Source organism: Betta splendens, chromosome 16 (assembly GCF_900634795.4).
Source record: "Betta splendens chromosome 16, fBetSpl5.4, whole genome shotgun sequence".
NCBI classification, from domain to species: domain Eukaryota; kingdom Metazoa; phylum Chordata; class Actinopteri; order Anabantiformes; family Osphronemidae; genus Betta; species Betta splendens.
The window spans coordinates 5,547,499-5,568,745 of NC_040896.2; the positions used below are offsets into that span (position 1 = coordinate 5,547,499).

The window sequence follows — 21,247 nt, forward strand, 5'->3', positions numbered from 1 at the left end:
GTATGTCAGGAAGAAAAGGAGTTAAGGGAAGTCGAGGAGTGAATGAAAAGGAAAGTGTAAATGTGACAATGACAATAGAGGGACGAAAAAGTACTGTGAATATTGCATTTCAGTGTGTAGCTTGTAAAAATATGCCGAACGCATAGACTAACATTGCACGAAGCTTTGCTTGACGAAATGGTGTTTAATGCATCAACCAAGTTTCTATGTGAAACAGATGATTAATATACGCAGGAAAGCTGTGTTGTTCCATTGCAGGAAAGAAGAGGACAAAGAAGATCAAACTCCGGATCACTGATGGGCCCTGAGTGACACTGCTGACTCATTTAGCAGAACAAGGTCACAGGCTAGCCTTTCTAAATTATAGTTCTCATAGAGCAAGAGTCACTCTCTTAGCTCACGTGCACGACAAAAACCCTGAGCTCATGACATGACTGACTGATACTGTATATGCTCTGCGGACTGACTATGACACATGTCGATGATGTTTCTTGTTGTTGATTTTATATAATGAGGGTTTAACAATTTTCATTCTGCATCTCAGTGTGTTGTTGTACACAGGAAGGTCACATTAACAACTTCAGCCCTTCTCTCTACACAGAGCAGCAATGGAGAAAATGTGTCAACTAATTTTCTAAACTAAATTTTTTCCCTAACCAACTTCTCTCCTACTCTTAACCTCCATCCACAGGTTACTTCAGTATCAGAGGAGGGTGTGTCTTATGATCTGCTACAACTGTGAGTTTTTATATTCTCTGATCTTTTGATTTCTACAGCGACGACTTGGAACAAAAAGCAAACTATATGTTCTATTCAGTCTAACCCTAACCCTAGCTCTGTAGGATGGTTTATGCTGCACTATAGTGCAGATCTTTCTGCCTCTCAGCTATCAGCTCTCAGGTCACAGCTGGAGCACCAGTCTGAGGGGGACAGAGGATGGTGCAGCAGAAGTGTGCTGGAACCCTGGACAGTCGAGAAATAAGGGACTCTGTGTTCAACGTGAAGGCAAGCTGGGCCAACTGGGTCGCTAGCAGAAAGGCAGGGCATCAGATGAGGTTCCTAGGACAACGCAGAGGGTGCAGTGCCACAGCTTCCAGTACAACCGTGACGGACGAAGGAGGAGTCGATGGAGCCGAAGGAGCTGATGGAGAGTCCAATATATTGCAATTCCAGCTACATCAACAATCCTCACCCACCTAACATTGTGGGGCTGCGCTGACCAACACGGCTATAGGGTGTGGGCGGAGCGCCGCCCTTAGCTGCATCGTTGACATACACTGATGTTTGAATTTGCCCGTGCATGAGCTGAATTGCAGATACTGGACGAAGTGAGAGCACAGACCTTCATGATTAACTGTGGTCGGTGTGGAGTCTGTGAAGAATCTGTTGTGATAAAGAGGACACTTATGTAGAATGAAAACTGTGAGGTTTGTTACTGAATGTACTTGTTTACAGACAGCGTGGGAGGATCACCTGTTGGAGCTGAAAGAAGAGCTTAGGTGTTCTATTCACCACAGATTTTGTGAATCTTTAACTTTGCTTTTTCATCTTAATGTTGAAGTTCATGTCTATTTAATATAATGCAGTATGATGAGTCAAAGAGGAGCTTTCTTGGCCACTCGCTTTCAAGATTGATGGGCATTAAAATGCCCATGAGGAGGGGATTTGTAGTATATTTATGTATCTTATCATATATTATTATATAGGTAGTGAACAATCTGTTCGGGTCAGGTTAAGATGCAGTGACTGTTCCTCAACCCTTGCAGTTTGGCAGGGTCGTTGTCTGGGGAGCATCTGGGATAGACTCCAGGAAACAGACATTTACATTTACTTTTAAATGATCAAAATTGATCATTGCTTATGAGAGAAGTACAGAGAGTAGATGGGTTCGTGTGGGGTGGGGTGAAAGAGTTTGCTTAAACTGGGTTCGTAGAATCTGGGTTCGCAGAATCTGTTGCGTAAACTGTTTATTCGAGCTGTTCCTAAGGAAATATTCAAAATGTCACGCCGACCTGGGGAAGGAACTGGGAGGTTGATGGTGGGCCAGATGAAGCTGGAGCCGGACAGATAACACGGCCCAGCGCCAGGACTTTCCAAGTAGCCGAGAAAAACATCTACACGTCCTTATTTGGACATGTGGAAAGATTTTAGGTGGTGGTTAAAAGCAGGCCTTCACAGGCTGGGGTTTTTCAGAGCGCTTCGCAGAGGGTCCGCTGGTAGCACACAGCGGACCTTTTCCGACCTCTCGGTTCTCTCTGCAGAGGAACAAGCAGGTGAATTCGGTCTCTGCCTCTCTTGCTATTACTCTTTTGTAATCATTATCTGATTGATTTAATTTGTCATGTATAATAAATTTGTATGCTATTGATTTAAACTTCAAAGTTGAGTTCTTGTGAAATCTCTGTCGTGGAAATACACGACAAGAGGTTCTTCACTCCTGGGTCCAGCCTGCGTTCTCAGCAGCGGTGGGAACACACTTGTCATCTAAGGTTCTAAGGTGTTCTGTCCTCTAAGGTCCCAGCCTGGATGCGCCTGCCCCTGACACAGGCCCTGGACGTGCTGCTGCTGCACAGGCTGAGTCTCAGCATCCTTGTGGACCACGCAGACATACCCATCTCGGCTGAGCCGGCAGATGGCGTACGGGATGCTGCCGTGTGGTGGACAGAGAGGGTCTCCATCTGAAATTCATCCGGGTCGGCCAAGCGTCCCCACAACTGTTCGGCGCTGTGCTGTCAAGAGCCTGCACACCGTCTCTAAATAACCTACCACAAACCTTAATTACTGATGATGATCCATATAAACGTGTTGCAATGTTTCGGCTTGGTACTGGTCCAGTCAGACCAGGCTGCTAATACTGAGCCAAAGGTCAGCAAGTAACTTTTGCTTCTCTGGACAGAAGAAGCAAACAGCTGATTCACGCACAGTTAAACTTCCTTTAGTTGACATGGTTCCGTTGCGTCGCTCCAGAGCGTCTGCAGGTGGTTCTGGAGACTCTGGGCCTGAGCGGCAGGTATTTAGCCAACTATAAAAACCCATTAGAAGCTGAAGGAAGAAGGTTCTGCTTCGTAGCCGTTAGAAGCCAGTGAGACACAGTTCAACCTGTTGTGTTGCAGCTTTGCAGACTCTGAACCTGCTGCTGGACTGCCCCCTGCCCGAGCCCCGGATCGCTGGCTGGGGCCTGCTCACTGCAGGATCAGGGGGTCACACGACATAGTTTGGTTTACCTTTGCGTGATTCAAGCTTCACACTAGCACCCTGGGCTCTGGCTGCCCACTGCGCCTCAGGGGATCGGTCCAAAGTCAAAGAAAAATTTTCCCAATGGGGGATCAATAAACTATTACGCCCCAAGTCAAACCTAAAGACAGAGCAAACAGGAAGCTCAGCATGAACCAGCCAAGTCCCCCACATATATAATATGGTTTGTTGAACAGAAGCTACACTGTGTGTGTGTGTGTGTGTGTGTGTAAGAGCCATCCTTCACGTCCCTCTGGTTCCCTCAGGCTGTACGGGGGACGCTGGTCCACCATGAGAACCGGACAAAGAATCAAGTCCTTTCTGACGAGCAACCGCTCCAGGAAGAGGCCGTACCGAACCCTGCCGCCTGCCGGTTTGGGTCGTCCCCAGCAACCCAGAGTGAGGAGACGGGTCCGCGGCAGCAGCCTCTGGACAACCTGACCCCCAGCCTGCAGCACCAGGACGAGGAGACAAAGGCTGAAGTACGGAGCGCGGTCAGAGCGCAGCTGGACGTGGTTCTAGTTCAGTAAGAACTCAGTACCGAACCAAAGAGAGAAACAACCGGACCAAAAACCCAGAGCCGGCCCACAAAGAGGAGTGCCGAGTTCGTGTCCAGCTGAGTTCGAGCTGGAGACTCGACTAGTTCCTTTAAAGCAGCTACGATAGGGGACAAGGCGGAATGTACGTCTCTAATAATACATACTTAAATCACATTTCCTCAGCTTTTAAAAAGTCCTACTGCTAATAATTAAACAAGCTGAATGCACGTGTACTCATTTTATTTTGTAAATACATATTAAACGTAAGGTTTGCATTAAAGGTCCTGGTCATAACAATGAAGACAGTTTTAGAAAAACACCATAAAAAGGCTTTTATTTTGGAAACAGCAGCGGGTGAAGGTATTTCCTCCTTTTATTGTTCTTGTGTGGATGTGCCTTTAGGTAAAACATTAAATAATATCCATCCATCCATCCATTTTCTTAACCGCTTATTCCCTAATGCGGGGTCACGGGGGTGCTGGAGCCTATCCCAGCTGGCTACGGGCGAGAGGCAGGGTACACCCTGGACGGGTCGCCAGTCCATCGCAGAGCAACACATAGACAGACAACCATTCACTCACACACTCACACCTACGGGCAATGGAGAGAAGCCAATCAACCTAATGCACGTCTTTGGACTGTGGGAGGAAGCCGGAGAACCCGGAGAGAACCCACGCAAACACGGGGAGAACGTGCAAACTCCACACAGAAAGGCACGAGGTCCGCCTCCGGGAATCGAACCCAGAACCGTCTTTGCTGTGAGGCGACAGTGCTACCCACCGCACCACCGTGCCGCCGAGTACTAACCAGGCTTGACCCAGCTTAGCTTCCGAGATCAGACGAGATCAGGCGTGCTCAGGGTGGTATGGCCGTAAGCTTAAATAATATCTACAAAGTAAACCTTTGACTACCAAATGGTTAAATAAACTACATTTCCCAGAAAGCATCACAACTTTTAAACATTGATTAAAAGGTGGAAAAGAAAAACTTTAAGTAGGGAAAGATGTTTAAAATCATGTGACTTCTCTAAGGCACAGGACGAGAATGCACCGTTACGCAAGTGACCGGAGGCCTGGCTCCACAAGTTAGAAAGGTCGGGTTTCAATCAGCAGCCACGAGAGCCAGGACCCAGAGTCGAGTCCTCCTTAGCAGACGTGGAGTGAAGGCGTAACGGTCCACGTTCCTCCTGAACCAGGACCACAGGCTGCAGCTACAACCTCCGATCACCTCGAGGACCAAACCCTGGCACATGTGTTCCATCCACATAAAGTAGCAAAGTGATGATTGGAACAAATGTTTAACCTTTACTTCAGTCATTTTAAATCACACTTTAGAAAGAACTTTGGCTTTTCTGTAAATAAAAAAGACGCTTGTAAAAATATGCAAATCTTAGTGAAAATTCAGTTTGAATCTGTGCAGAGCCTTGAGTATGAAACCAGCATCAAAGCATTGGACACAGGAGCCATTCATTACAAAAGATGTGACCAGAGTAAAGCAACAATTAACCAGATCGTCAAACCTTCTGCTTCTCACAAAACATCTAAAAAGTCAATAAATAATTTAACCTTCAGTTTCCTATTAGACCAAGAACCATCTACAGATGATTTATTTGTAGTTACACCTCCACCATGTGCTGAAAACAGCGGTCAACACCTTCTAGATGCTGGAATGAAAAGACAAGAGGAAAACCGAAGAATTGTACACACTTCTAGAGTTTGATTGTTCCAGGGATTCACTTACAGTAGATCCTAAATACCGTTCCGGTTCTGGGCTGGTCCGTACCGTCGCTCCGTGGCTGTTTCCCCAAAGCTATGGTTAGCGAGGCTCAGGGGGATGAAAGTTCCAGCAGACACAGCAGCCCCCAGTCCTCTAATGCGCCCCCCCGGTCCCAGACCAGAGCGTCTCACAGGAAATCCCACTAGTCCTTAAAGTCTTAATTAGTCACTGTCACCAATTGTGAGATCCTAAAACCCACCACCTTCATCCTCCTCTTCATCCTGCAGGAGGTCATACCTCATGAAAACCATCGTTAGGTGGGCTCTTTTCAACCCCCCTCCACCTCTCCACCTTCTTAATGAGCTCAGATACCACGCAGACAGATGAGGTGAGGCCGACCAGGAACAGCAGGTCTACACAGCGGGAACAGACAACGTCACCACAAGGGAAAAAGTGGGCGGATGCATTGGTCAATCATAGGTGTGTGTGTGTGTGTCTCTCTCTCTCTCTCACCCATGATGCTGAGGCTCTCCGTCTGGAAGACGCTCTGCAGAGGAGGGAAGTAGATGACGAGGAGCTGACCCATGATGGACGCCAGGACGGCAAAGCAGAAGGTCCTGTTGCTGCACAGCCCCATCTCATGGACCATACGGGTCTGAGAGTAACAAGACCGCATTACACAACTGAAATAAGAACTGGGTTCTGGCCTCATGACCTGAGTGGACTCATCAGATGCAAACACATCCACAGAACGTGACCAATAACACATCACGTTTGTTTAATGCAGACACAGTACTGTAGTTATCACAACACAAAGTAACCAGAAACATCGAAGCTTCTTAGTGAAACACTAACAGCCTACAGCCTCTGCAGGAGGGAACTCTGGATCAGACTCAATCGTCAGCTGAAAGTCTTTACCTGCGAGCGGGAGCTCAGAGCGTTGAACATGTCAAAGAAGACAAAGCAGGTGAAGGTCATGGTCGTGTCTCGAGGAGTGATCACGTTGTCCTGCAACTGAACAACAAAGCACAGATGGCAGCATGATGAAGCCACGACGTCAAACCTCAAGATCCACTTATTTTATCATCATCATCATCATCATCATCATCATCATCATATTCTACAAGGCCAATAACTCAGGTGTAGATAAGAACCAATAGTTCTGCAACAAGAGGAAGTGAATGAGAGAGGAGGCGGCGGAGAATCACCCACCTCCCTCCAGAAGACGAACAGAGTCCCACACACGATGATCAACGCAGACACCAGCACTTTGACGATCAGGCTGCGAGTGATGATGCTGTCACTCACGTTCCGAGGAGGTTTTCTGATCACGTCTCTGTCGACGGGCTCAACGCCCAAACTAACAGCAAAGTGCACAGACAGACAGACAAACACTTCCTCAGGGTTCAGGACTATAAATCCACCTTGTGTCTAAAACTAATGTTTGTTTGAATGCATCTCTAAACACTGAAGCTCTGACTGAATCCAGACATCTATTACTACACCATGAAAGGTGAGTAAATTACCTCTGAGCTGGAGGACCGTCCATGATGATGTTGATCCACAGGATCTGCATGGCGTTCAGCGGGTTTGGGAAGTTCATCAGCGTCGCTAATGAGATGAGCGTCAACGCCGCGATGCTCCTGGAATAAAGGAAGCCAACGTCAGCGGACAGAACCCACGGAGCAGGAATGGACTGTGGCCTTGGGCGCGCTCACGTGCTCAGCTGGAAGCGGACAAAGTTCTTGATGTTGTTGTAAATGCCCTTCCCCTCTTCGATGGCCGACCTGAGGAGGGGACACAAAGTTTCTGGGTTTACTCGCTACTTTCAACTCCAGTGCGTTTCCTCTTAGGAAGACTATATTACTTCTTTTTATTCCACAGGCCTCGTGCAGATAACTCACATGATGGTCTGGAAGTCGTCGTCCACCAGGATCATGTCGGCAGCCTCCTTGCAGACGTCTGTGCCAGTCTGACCCATGGCCACGCCGATGTCGGCAGCTTTTAGAGCCACAGCGTCGTTGACGCCGTCCCCAGTCATCGCTACCACAGCACCGATGTTCTGTAGGGACTAAAGACACGTTCTCTGTTTTTAACCAATTGTCTTCCATGTTTTTACAATGAATGGTCAGGTAAGAGGCTAGTTTAGTAACACCTGAAATTAACAACTAAGCATGTGCAACAATGAGGCCTTTACTGTAAATAACACCAGTGATTTCATGCTGCTTGTGGTTTTTAGCGCTGCGTCCTGACATCGAGCGGCTGAGACCCATGATGTGCTTACCTTGACGATCTTCAGTTTGTGTCTGGGACTGGCTCGATAAAACACAGCGATCTGTAGATGCAGAGGACAATCAAAAAACACCTGTGGTGAGTGGGGTGTGTGCCTCGTTTCCAGACTGAGGATGGAGCAGATGCAACTTCCTTCTTTCAGTTGAGCTATGATGCTGTTTGCTTGTGTGTGTGTGTGTTCTCACTCTGGGGACGATGTGTGAAAGCTGCTGCAGGTCCAGCTGATCCACCTCTTCTCCAGACAGACACTGACAGCCTTTAGTGTACAGACCCAGTCGACTGGCTGCAGAGAAGGATAGAACCAGTTTGTTCAGACATGATAAGACCAACCTTCCCTCTCCCTCCTACATGATTTCTACTGTATGTGAATCTGTGGTAAACTGTACGAAGCATCTGGCCTCTGACCTATGGACACTGCAGTCTCCTGAGAGTCTCCAGTGATCATCTTGACAACAACCCCGGAGCTGATCAGTGTGGCCACGGCCTCTTTGACCCCTGACCTCGGAGGGTCGATGATACCCATCAGACCCAGGAAAGTCAGACTGCCCATCTCAGACCCCGACGCAAATGCCAGGACTGAAAGGAAACACAGTTAGTTGTTTTCCCCTTGTGTTGCACGCCATGCAGACCTGTGAGAGAAGCCTTTACCTCTCAGTCCAGCAGAGCCCATGTAGCTGATCTGCTGCTGGTACAGCTCCCTCTGCTGCTGATTGAGGGAAAGCGAGGTTCCTCTGCTATTGTAAAAGCTGCAGAAGCGAATCACCTGCTCATAAGCTCCCTTCATGAAGTACACTCCAGGCTTGTCCTGAGGAATATCCGATACAGCAGCCGATCCATTAGTGGACAAAACACAAAAGCAGCTCAGCAACCTGTCACTATCATCATGTAATCCAGCTGAGGCTGAACTGACCTGCTGAGTGCGATGAACGCAGCGAACCGCCATCCACTTCTTTTCCGAGCTGAAAGGATGCTCCTCCACACGGATGTACTCCTGTTGCAGACTCTCCAGACCCAGCTGCAAGACAGGAGACTGGATTTACAAGGACTGACTGAGTGTGAATCCTGGAGCTGGAACGCTTTGACAAAGCCATGGTTAATATCATTTAACGCATCATTTACACAAACCCACAGGTTTGGAAAAGCAGTTCTCCAGGGACAAAGCAACACTCATTAAGCAGCTTTTAAATATAGAGCATGAGCCGCATGGAGGCAACAGCTTCACCAGCCGAAGCTTCACCAACCGATCCGCAAAAATATGGCAAACAGTCATCAACTATCAGGCATCAGGTTTGTCCAGATGCCAAAAGCCAAAACTACAGAGAATGGTTACCTGAAAGGACAAACCAGATTCATTCTAGGCAGCAGTTTGCAAAGATGAACAGTTTAATTTTTGAGTTAAAGGCCGTTTCCCCTAGTTCTTTAAACAGCTGAACTACATCACACAAACAGCATCCTTCAGACTGCAGAGACGAGGCTCAGGCTGGACGGTTTTTACCTTCATGGCCAGGGCGATGAGCGCTCCCTCCGTCGGCCGACCCAGCAGCGTGTGGTTCCTGATCACAGAGTCGTTACACACACAGCCCACCTGTCGTCACACAGGAGGCGTCAGCTTTGACCCTTTCTTTCCAGTGAAAGAACAAAGTCCCATCGTTTCCTGCCGCACTGCTCACCTCTGCGATCTTGCTGATTGAAGAGCAGGAGAAGCCGTGGATGATCTCTCCATCGAGGAAAACCTCTCCAGCTCCGTTGTATCCCACGCCGGTCACCTACATGATGACGTGGCCGAGAATAAGGCTCAACAAGGACCGACTCAGCACTCAGTGACTAGAATATTAATAATTGATATTAATATTAGAGAGTTGGATTAATTTCTCAGTGTAAGTCGAGTGGAATAAAGATAAAGCTTCCTCATTTCCCTTGTTGGGAACAGAACCAGTCCTGGAAGAAGCTGAGGAGATCAGGAGAAGGTTCAGCTACTAGGAAAGTTTCAAACTCTTTTCCACAGATTCACATTAAAGTCAGCAAGTTTCATGTCAGTTCATGTGGGGAGGCCTCATACCTCGGCATGGAGGCCGTCGGATGTAAAGACCTGAGTGACCGTCATCTCGTTCTTGGTCAGAGTTCCTGTTTTGTCCGAACAGATCACGTTGCAGCAGCCTGACAGAGAAACGAGGGAAGGTAACAGATGAAAACACGGCCGACCAGGCAGGACAGATAATCGTGCCTAACTAACATACTCAGAGTTTCTACGATAGGAAGCTTCTTCACGATGGCTCTTTTCTTCACCATGCGCATCACCCCAAGGGCCAGCGTCACCGTCACCACGATGGGTAAACCCTCTGGGATGGCTGCCACCGCCAGACTGACAGACAGACAAGAGACATCCAGTGATAACAGAATCTGGTAACCACCAGAGGGTCGATCCCATTCTCCTCAGCACATTACATCCAGCACCCATATGTCCCAGTAGTTTATGTTTGCAAAACATTTTACGAGAGGGACTTGTCCTTCACACAACAGAGGTCAGACACGTATATTCCACTACAGACACTTCAGGTGAAGCTGTGAAACACTGGTTGCTACCTGACGCCAATGGTGAACATGTCCAGGATCCTCTTCCCCTGCAACCAGCCCACCAGCATGATGACGCCTGCAACACAACGGTGATACGCTCAGCAAGATGCTGGTTGACAGCGAGCAGACAAGGAAGGTGATGGTGACTGTAACCAACCTATGATGCCAAAGGAGTAGAGAGACAGCTGCTTCCCCAGCAGGTCCATGCTCTTCTGAAGCGGAGTCTTAGGAGCCTGGAAAAACGAGCTGACGTCAGAGCTCAGGTACTTTGGAGCTCTTAGTCATTATTTAAATGTTATTTGGCCTTAGAAAAAGAGACTCGGGTTCTTAGAACATCATCCTGCCAGTGAGAAATAGTTAAAAGCTCCTAAGGAGGTTTTGAAAAATCACTGCCCTGAAACTAGAGAGTAGCGCCTGGAACCTGGCTGCTCCAGGTCGGTACCTGTCCACACAGCGCACAGTGATAAGCCTAGAGCCCGCTCTGGCTCCTTATGGTTACACACCTCCTCTGCCTGCATCATCTTGAACACCTCTCCAAACTCAGAGTTCTCTCCCGTCCCAATGACGATGCCCTAAAGAACCATGTGGTGTTAGTGCTAGTTACAGATTGGTTAATCTGGCTTTCACCATAGAGAAACTAGGCTATAATACCTTGGCTTTGCCGCAGCGCACTAACGTCCCCATGAAGGCGATGTTGCTGCGTGATGCGATGTCTCCATTGGTGGATGGTAGCTGAGGGGCCGTGGACTTTGAGCAGGGGGAGGTCTCCCCCGTCAGGCTGGACTCATCAACGGACAAGTCGGTTGCCTGTGGGACAAAGAATTACAGCTGAGCCACGACATACGGACGAGGAAGGAAGCAGGTCTGAAGCTGAGAAAGACATGCGCTTCTGTGGTCGCTGCCTCAGAGCTTCAGGCTCTGAGCTGCTCATATTTTAATGCTGGTGACAACAGGAGCTCAAACATTTCAATCAGTCCCTGATCCGCTGTATATCTGGTTTATGACAGCAGCACTGGGCAGCGTCCAAGTCAGTTTGTGTGTAATATATAAAACATAATTGTGGTTAAATAAAGATCATGGAAGAGAAACTGAACAAGAGTAGATGTTGATGGTAAAACATGTTTGTGTGCGTGCGGACCTCAAAGAGGCGAACATCTGCTGGGACTCGCTCTCCCACTGACAGACACACAGTGTCTCCAGGAACCAGCTCTCTGGCCAACAGGTGTTCCATGTTCCCGTCCCTGACGCTGAACGAGACAAGGACACCTCTGAGTCCCACAGTGGCAAAATATGTTTTACAACAGCCGAGTACAGACAAAGTACAAGCAACAACTAATGGTGCTATGCTAAGCTTTAACTCACCGTCTAACGATGTCTGATTGTTGAAGAAACTATGTATATGACTAAATATTAACAAAGGGGAGATTTTGGAATGAACAAAGAGTCTCAGGCAGCAGCTGCCTTTTGGTGTCCTGCTCCTGCTGCATCAGAGCTGCTGCTCTCCCCATGATAACACAAGAGAAGTCTCACCAGTGACACGTTGGAGGCACCAGCTTCCCAAGCTCCTCCAGAGACTTCTCTGAGCGATACTCCTGCAGAGAGGAAGACACAACCAGCACGTTACCACTGGACAAGGCTGTAAACACCACAATGCACTCATGAACATTCAAGCTGGACCTACCTGGACAAAGGCAACTGTCACTACAATAATGATGGCCTGTGGAAACAGAGCAGGCAGAGCACATTCAGGTCTGGCATCAGGTTCGCTGGTAAAATGTTGGCTTTGGTAACAAATCAGAAAACAATCCACCCTGACATCATTAATGTGCTGGTTTAAAGTAGCGTGTGGAGCTTTGGGTCCACACTGGTTAACACACTGACACGTCTGACCTCTGGCCACACAGGCTGTCGGGACAAGGGGAGACACTTCTCCACGTACATCGCTTTAAATAATTTCCTGCATGTTCCTACATGACCCCCTCAAAGCACTGCAGGAGTGTTGAACCGCTGAACGTACCACTGTGATGCTGATGGCGTCATCAAACTGATGCATTAGGACGCTGATGACCGCTGAGGCCAAAAGCAGCAGGATGAGAGGATCCTTGAACTGGAGAGAGACAGAAACAAAGGAAAGCTTGTGTGTTGCGACCTTCTCTACTGCCTTTCTGTGCTGAACATCATGAACCTTCTTCCTCCAGCTGATGGCATGAAGAAAAAACCAACAGCAGCCAGACCCCTGCTACCTCCATCATTACATTCATTAGAGGAAGCTCAGCGTTCACCAATCGGAGTATGCCGGCTTATACTCAGTGGTTCATCCACTGGCTTCAAAAACACATGAAGCCACATTGCATTAGTAACATCAAGGTCGACTGAAGCCTCAAAAGCCTGAAACACTCACATGTCCAGTAATGTTTTACTTTATTAGTATGTCCGTCCTGCTTACATGCTGAAGTGTCTTTGGACAAGACACTAAACCCAAGGCCGGGGTCAGTGTAAGCTGCATAGCAGCCCTGCCCTCACTTTTTATCTGCAGGTTTCCTTTGGATCACAGCGCCATGATGCAGTCACCACCCCTAGGCTCGTTTCTCCTCATGTTTGTGAACCAGTCTTCTCTTTATGAAGGTCGGCTGACGTAACAGGACAAGGCTTCACTGTGTTATGCAATGAGCAGCAGCGCATGAAACCAGTGTGAACGACTCTAACATCCCATAATTTATGTTATACAGGGACAGTGAAGGTGACTCCGGATCTGCTCATCTCACGCCCACACCTCCAAACATTTGCCAGGCACAGAACCGAGTAAAATAGAGGCTCTGTGTTGAGAAACGGGACGCTGGAGACCCGGCTTCTAACGCGTCCAGTGTGGAAGACACACGTGTTGGTTATTAAAACACAAACCAAAGCAACAGTACAGCAATGTGTTATCAGATCATTTTACCAGCTGGAAAAATAACCTAAAAAGTAGCTGGTTCTCATCACGCGACTCTACCTGTGACATGTATTTCCTCCACAGAGGCTCCTCTTCGCTGATGTCAAACTCGTTCCAGCCATGGTAGGCCCTCCTCCGGCACACCTCCTCCTGGGTCAGACCTGACTGCAGGTCAGCCTGTGAGCAGCAATACAAAGGCTTCAGTGAGCTTCCACAGAAGAAACGCCTCGCATGAGATACAATAAAAAGTAGGAGAGACCAAATGAACAGGACTCCATCAAATGGAGTGTGGAGGTTTACTGGATGTGAACACACGATGTGTGGAATCCAGTGACTGTCTGAGTTTCATACCTGCAGGATACAAGTGGCTTCGTCCACAGGAAGTTCACTGGCTTTTCTGGAGGTTAGTACCGGAACCATGGTCTCATTATCACTGGAGGGTTGTCTCTCAGAAAGCTGCAACAAACACACACACACTCATTTTCTGGGAACCAACCTTTCCCACAGCCTTACGTTTTATGTATGCATACATATGTACAATATCTAACCCAACTGTGAATGAACGCAGGTAGTAGAGACACAGTGAAGTCATCATGTGGTTCACAACCTTAAGCTTTGGCTCATTTTATGTGTACTGGGGCCTTAAAGGGTACTTATGCACAAAACCAAGGCGTACGTCCTTGTCTACGCCAACATTCAGATGCATCAACAACTGTGTGAAGTAGAAACGTGCGCAGCTCTACGGTAGCTCCCTGGTTTGCATAAGTGCTTTTCTACAGCTACTGGTTCTTGGCAACATGAAGAGGTGAAACTGGAAAACTGTTAATCACAAGGCACAGGCAAGTTCCCATATAATGGTTGGTCAGGGAAACATTAATGTGTAGCTTGCATCGGGAGCAGGTTTACCTTATGTGACTGGACTCATCGCTATAAAAGCACCGTCACAGAATGAAACAGAAGTCAACAGGAAACTTTTAGAAATCAACTGTGAAGCTACAGTCAGCAACATTGTGTCGAGGTGCCTGGTTTAACGATGATCCATTTATTCTAATGAACAGATGGTTGGGAACAGACTGGTACAGGATAGTTGGCTCCATGGTCAGTAATTAATTACATTAATTTATTCATTCTTGTTGGGCAAAGAACCTGTGCACCTTCCTGTTTCCTTTAGCGGAACACAGTGCCGGGGGTCTGTTTCTCATCTCCTCTGCCTGTTTTGGTGACACTTTGGTGGTAAACGGCAGTCCTCCGTTTCACGTCATGTCAGACCACTTGTTTTTTCATTCTACATTGTGTAGATCCATGTTTGCTAGAGGTGGATACATCTGAATTTGTTTCTACTTAGTTGTCTGGATTTGAACTTAGGCCAGGTTTAGTAGGAAATCGACACGTCTTTTGTGAGGCTCCATTTCTCTAAAGCAGGTTTAGGACTCAGCTTTAGGACAAACGTGGGTCATTTTGAAGCATTTCTAGAGGAGAGTCGATGTCACTGATGAGTGCATTAGCATCACTTCCTTCCAGTAGAAAACCAGGCTCAGTCCCACAGGACAAACCTCCTCCTACAGTGAGATGGAATCAGTTTTCAATCCACTGAAAAGTTTTTTAGAAACACAGGACAATAGGGTTCCAGGAAACTGAGCAGCCAAGCGTTGCTCACCCTGGACGGGTTTGAGACCATCAGAGGGTTTGTATGAACCAAGTCATGACGTCTGCCGTCAGATTACATTTCTGTCCGTGAGGGTCCTGGGAAACATAAGCTTGTGTCGATTGTCTTTCAAGGCTCATTGACTGGAATGAGGTTTGTTTTGAGCTTGCATCAGCAAAGTGTCATTTCCTAGCTCCGTTGTTAGACAGAAAACTTGCTGCTTTCTGTCCCAGCTAAAATAACCCCAGTCAGAAACTGGACCTTCTCCCCCCCTCAGACTAAGCAGCAGCTTTCATTGCACTAAAAGTTTATGAGCAACACCCAATCCAGATAAAACACGAGGTCAAACTGAATGACTGCATCCAGCTGAGAGTAGGTTGAACACCACACCCGTCTCACTGCGAAGCGAGAGAAGACACACAGAACTTTCCCCTGCGGCTGCAGCAGCCGCTCAATTCCAGGTATTTCTCATCTACTTAGTATTTTCACTGCCTGAGTTTGAACAAGACATAACGTTTGCTCATGGATTATGAGTGCGGAACCTGCTTCAGCACCGAGGGCGACAGCAATTTAACACCCAGCAGCTAAACCTAATGACCCAGCTAATGAGAGTGGTGACGAGGTGGGTCACCAGGGAGGTCCTGGTTCTAATGTGACCCGGTCTACCAGCCTCAGAACCACTCCAACTCCTGAAACTAGCAAACAAACAGCTCCAGTCCAACATTTGAGGTAACACCATGTCTGCCTCACCTGGATTCAACCTATTTAGAAATTTTTAAATGCAAGATTCTTACTAGTAAAGGACTAGTAAACCACTTCTATGCTTCCTGCATCAGCTCCACACCCTGTGCGTCGGGCTCAGACCTGCCGTTAGTGAAACAGACGACGGAGCTGCTTAAATACGTTGCTTCAAAAGACATCAGGAAATCTGGTAATCTTGTATTAATGAAACTTAAAACATACTTTACTGAAACTGTACAAACCAGAAGCGAGACAGATTGACATTGAGCTGACGGCAGGAAACATCAGGAGCTTTATGCGGTAGAGGGAAGGACTGGACAGCAGGAATCTGTCCCTGTCACCACACGTCTGCCGACCGTCTCATTTCAGAGAAGGGCCGTGTAAGCAGAGAGAAGAGGGTTAAGCAGAGGTCCTGTCCCATAGAGCCCGCCTCGGCTGGTGTTTAAGGTGCATTACATGTGAATGAAAGCCCCACCGGTTTCACCCCGTCCTCATTACACTCTGCTGCCTTTATCATGGTTTCCCAACTGTTCTAATTAGATCCAGGTCAGCATCTATTAGCGGTTTGAATGTGGCTGTGTCCCAGATTCTGCACGGACTCATTTTTCCTGCCCTCAGCATCAAAATGGAGAAAATGAAAACTGATCTACAGTCTCATATAAAACCTCGTCTTATCTCTGGATGTGAACTCAGATCCAACCAGACAGTATTAAACATTAACTCGCAGAACGTAAAAGCTCAATCACTGAACTGACAAAAAGAACACAGCCTTTGTCTGCCTAAACCTTTGGCTTTCAATGTGTCCCACATCTGGTGAGCTTCGGCTTCATCTGAAACACATGATTTGTTGAACTTCATGGTTCAACACCGGAGGAAACAGAGTGTGATCTGTGCCTGTGTGGCCCTGGCCCGACTGCTGCCTGACCAGTGACAAAGAACATTACCATGATGTGTCAGGTATGTTCCACGCATCCAATAAACACCACAGCTGACAGGACAGGAGTCAGCATCTTGCACAATCCACCATAGGGTCAACAGTACACATTTTAAGTAGTTTACCTGCTTCAGACATCAGGTATTGATCTAAAACTCGTCTTGTGTTGCAGGAAATGTGAATAGATCACCTCCACAGTGCAGGTGATCTGTTAGGATCAGAGATTCGTTTGAGCAGTTTTATTGGAGCAGGGGTGCTCAATCCTGGTCCTGAAGAGCTACTGCCCTGCTGGTTTTCCAACTCTCCCGGCTGATTACCTAGATCAGGTGTATCAGTAAGCTGCTGACTGGGTAAACACACCTGGTCAAGGTATTTAGTATTAGCTGGGGCAGGGAGAGTATGAAAACTAGCAGGAAGGTAGCTCTTAAGGACCAGGATTGAGCACCCCTGCTTTAGAGGATGCTGCTCTCATCATGAAGACAGAAGAGAAAACAGCAGCTTCAGGATTCAGAGCACTATTGAACATGATTCATATCCTGGACGCCACGTCAGCTCCAGGCTCGGGCTGCTCTTCAGGGTAAGCAGCTTATAGGTGCTTTAATGCGTTGGCACACAGCAGTAAAACCTACAGTCAACAGCATCCAGTGCCCACAGTGAAGTGAGCCTCGCCTGGAGGGCACAGCCTCATGGCTGCTAAAGGACTGTTACGCTGACTGTGCTTCATTTATTTACCATTTAAAAAAAAACTGTCAGGATAAAACCATAAATTTACAAAGCTTAAAGTTGTTTCTTACCTGGCACTCCTTCACTGGATAATGCCTGGAAAGGGCTTGCACCCAAAGTGAGTAAAAGGAGTCATAATAGGTAGAAAGGAGTTCAAATTAAACTGCAGCTCCAGCATTAAGAGTGTAAATAATAAGGACTGAATCTGTGCTGCTGCTACACACGTCGTGTTCGTTGATGATCCCAGCTGTCTGTCAAGGTGACTGGTAAATATCACAGCTGTGTCTGAGGCATGATGGGAATATGAGCAAAGCAGGATGCAGGGCCCGTCTCCTGGCTGGGAAACTGCTGAATGATGACAGTTGGTGTAAATCTTCCCGTGGACCACTTCACAGTAAAGACAAATTAACAAGCACTTGTTTCTTTACAGATGAAGAGGAGGCGGAAGAGTCAGTTGCAGCATTTAGCATAGAAGGTTTGACTTTGTTTATTTGCAGCTTTCTGAAGTTATCTAATATACTAATATCATAGTATTGACTATCACACTACCGCAGACACTGGGTATGAACTGCAGAGACAAGACTCCAGCTGGCAAACGTGGTGAAACGTGCAGTCAGAGGTTGTGAATCCGGAAGCAGTTTCCCTTAGTCAGCAGAAATGTCTCAAAGTTGTGACCGGTGAAGTCATGAAGTCCCATAAGATGAGGTGAGGGATTTCTTCTAGATTTATTAAAATACCCATTCAAACTACAAAGCATGTCACATGATCACATTGGAGAAGCAACTGTCTGACATTTCTGCTCTAATGAGCACTAACCCAACATAGAACACATTACTCATGTGTTCTACTGATTCATTTGCAGCTCTATTTTATCCTTGATTCTTACCAAGGTTGACCGAAGAGCTGCAGAACTCCGATGACCTACACACTGCGCAGAATTTTATTCTTTCTAGCATCAACACATTCGTGAAAAGACCCATAAAAATGTTGGTTTTGCTGCAGGGAGCTTTCTTTTCACCCCAACGAGAAGAGACTTCTGTGAAATAACACATTTTAAAAGTCAAACAGCCTCAAGTATGTGTAAACACGTTTGTGTGACCAAGTCAGTGTGAAACACACATAGAACCCAGGCTCATTCAAGGAGTTTGGGCCAGTACCTGAGGTCCAAGGCAAAGTCAGAAGAGCAAGAACACACACTGAACAACTAATCTAAAAAAGGTAAAACCTGAGCAGACCCCACAAACACACTCATCAGCTGTGCAAAAGTTTCTCTCAACTTTTCTCTTATTAAAAACGTTTTAACAGTTTAATGCAGGTGGACTAATGCCTGATCCACAGGGAACCAGATCGGGTGCAGTCAATCTATAGGGCGGAAAATTCATCATCAAGAACATGATTTAATTTTCCATCACCTGTGCTACAAGCAAACACCAACCTAACGAAACAGAAACTGAGCCAGCAGGGGTTCATGTGCGGTTTGTAAGCACTCTGTGAACATCGTTCTGATCCAACAATCGGCTGCATCTGTGCAGGACAGCGTCACATTTACCAACTAAACTGCTGCTACAGCACATTGTTATGAATGGAACAGGTTACCTTTGTAGTTGCATTTCGGGTTCTGCTCCGTCTTAACACCTCACCCTTGCAATGACGTCTGTTGTGAATAGGTGCTATATAAATAAGCTAAACTATCACCCAGGAACAGGGCAGACAAAGGAGCAGCTGCTCAACACAAAGCGGCAGTGCTTCAGAGCTACACAGCCTGTTTAAGGCTGCTCAGAGCCAAGGTTCACAGACCCAAGTCAACAAATCTGCTCCAGTCAGATGTTTGTATTACCTACAAAAACTAAGATCAAAACATCTGGGTCATATTGAAAGGTTTCACGTTTCATCACATTTCCCCATCGTGGATGTGACTTCCAGATGTTTGAGGCCACATGAGACTCCTGGAAACAATCAGATTTTGCATCATGTTCTGCCACTGACCCAGTCCTCTGTATGAACACTCCGCTGCTGTCTACGGTTGTTGACGTGGTCCATGTTCAGCCAAAAGGCCGAGTGGTCACTTTTAGACCTATTTGTTGTTCCTGTCCGGGTTTTGCGCTGCTGGAATACGTCCGGTAACGCAGACCTGGGTCTTCGCCCGAGGAGGCAGCAGGTCGAGCACCTGTTGGAGAAGGCAGCTGCTCCCAGTACCTATGTGGACCGGACCTCAACTCTGGGCCGTGTGGCTGCTCGGTGACCCGGCGGCTTCCTCCCTGTGACAGCGTGTTCTCCTGCTGCCCGACCCTCACTTTCAGGCCGTCTACGGTCGCCCTGGCCCCGGTTAGCCGGCTAGTTGTCGCAGCCGCCGACTAGCTAACGGGTTCGGGGAGACACTGTCAAGTGACAGAGACCGGACGTGTTGTCTCTTTCAGCTGCAGCCGACCCGCGGCTCCCGTGTCAACAAGTTCCTGCGGGCTCGGGCCAGTGCTAGCCTCCTGCGGCGGCAGCGGGCTAGCCGCGGAGCACAGGCTCCGCTCGGGCCAGCGCTAGCCTCCTGCGGCGGCAGCGGGCTAGCCGCGGAGCACAGGCTCCGCTCGGGCCAGCGCTAGCCTCCTGCGGCGGCAGCAGGCTAGCCGCGGAGCACAGGCTCCGCTCGGGCCAGCGCTAGCCTCCTGCGGCGGCAGCAGGCTAGCCGCGGAGCACAGGCTCCGCTCGGGAAACCAACCACTAAGGACCCACCGCAGCTCGACGGCTGGCCAGCGAGCCCCGGACGTGTCCCAAATACGTGTCTGCGTATTTGGATTTAAAACGAGTCCATGTCCCATAGAAAAACGCGAATGATTGTTAAACTTACCAAGAGCTCCCGTTTTTTCAGCATCTTCCGTGAAATCCCACCACGGAGCGTCAGCATGCGACAGAACGGCGTCCACCATGTCAGGCCGCCGAGCAGCACTTCCGGAGGCCGTTTAAAAATAAAAGCGAGGTGGTGACTCGGGGCTGGGCCTAAAAGCCGGAAACGTCAATTTACTGTCAAGACAGTGACGTCAAAAAACGTAAAAACAACCAAGAATAATAAGACATGCTATAACTGAAGACATGAAAACAAAAAAATAATTAAGTATGCAAAAACAATAATTACACAATTGAAAATACAAACTACTGTAAAAAGCAAAGAGAAGCAACATTGATATAAAATGACCTACTACCTTCAGCATCACTACCTCACTACAACTTTATGGACTAAAGAACCATCATCATTGATGAAGTATTAAAGTTTTAAAATCAGATCCTCCTCATCAGATGATGTTTCCTTAACACTAGGTTCGAGGGGTACCTCGATACATAGTATACATGTGACACATAATTTATGGTAGTAGCTGGCATGACTCATGACTAGAATTCATCAATTCACAAACTTTCTCGTTTGAAATTGCTAAACAGGATTAATTCATTTAGCCATAATAATAATTCGTACATCTGCTGAGTTGATATGAAATTACATTAAATATTGTGCCTGCTCACCTGCTCACATGTGATTTTCTTCGTGATTTATTTTATTTTTTTTTGTTGACGTCCTCTTAGAAAAAAAAGCTTTGTCCCTGGTAACATTTTTGGGCGCTTTTTTTCCCTTAACTTTTTATTTAAATAACTGTCGATTACACTTATACCAAACATGGCGGATACAGGTTACAGTGATTTGTGCGTGCTTCTAACCTGTAAGCCAATGTTCACACTTCCTGTTCCGCCTCGGACCACTTTACGGCACCCCGTGGCTCTTCACTGCCAGAAATTTCGGTTATTACCAAACAAAGATCGTGTGTGAGAACTCGACGATCTGAAACATGAATCCTCCAAAACAGGCTAAACAAAAAGACGCGCAGACGCCCCCCAAAAAATACCAAACAAACAAACAAACAAACACTAGCAGAGCC

General features: G+C 47.4%; 1 protein-coding gene across 1 annotated transcript; it reads right to left on the reverse strand.

Moving 5' to 3' along the window:
• Nucleotides 1–3,996: 3,996 nt before the first annotated feature.
• On the reverse strand, nt 3,997–21,012 carry atp2c1 (ATPase secretory pathway Ca2+ transporting 1). Its single transcript, XM_029128775.3, has 28 exons — nt 20,838–21,012; nt 20,170–20,318; nt 13,639–13,743; nt 13,348–13,464; nt 12,373–12,462; nt 12,037–12,072; nt 11,886–11,947; nt 11,494–11,602; nt 11,007–11,162; nt 10,859–10,927; nt 10,513–10,588; nt 10,365–10,431; nt 10,019–10,143; nt 9,841–9,938; nt 9,452–9,547; nt 9,277–9,366; nt 8,692–8,796; nt 8,430–8,586; nt 8,187–8,357; nt 7,967–8,064; nt 7,774–7,824; nt 7,394–7,560; nt 7,208–7,276; nt 7,016–7,132; nt 6,702–6,849; nt 6,408–6,503; nt 6,003–6,144; nt 3,997–5,902 (listed from the first exon to the last, which is right to left on the reverse strand). Exons 2-28 carry the CDS (start codon nt 20,224–20,226, stop codon nt 5,781–5,783), a joined length of 2,796 nt encoding a protein of 931 aa, XP_028984608.1. The 5' UTR covers nt 20,227–20,318; nt 20,838–21,012; the 3' UTR covers nt 3,997–5,780.
• Between the last annotated feature and the right edge of the window lie 235 nt (nt 21,013–21,247).

Excerpts from the sequence above, each read along its gene's own strand:
- atp2c1 (XM_029128775.3), bottom strand. The coding sequence starts at position 20,226 with ATGCTGACGCTCCGTGGTGGGATTTCACGGAAGATGCTGAAAAAACGG. Across the intron at positions 10,144-10,364 it reads ATGTTCACCATTGGCGTCAG|TCTGGCGGTGGCAGCCATCC; the intron begins GTAGCAACCAGT and ends TCTGTCTGTCAG. Across the intron at positions 8,797-9,276 it reads TCATCGCCCTGGCCATGAAG|CTGGGTCTGGAGAGTCTGCA; the intron begins GTAAAAACCGTC and ends CCTGTCTTGCAG.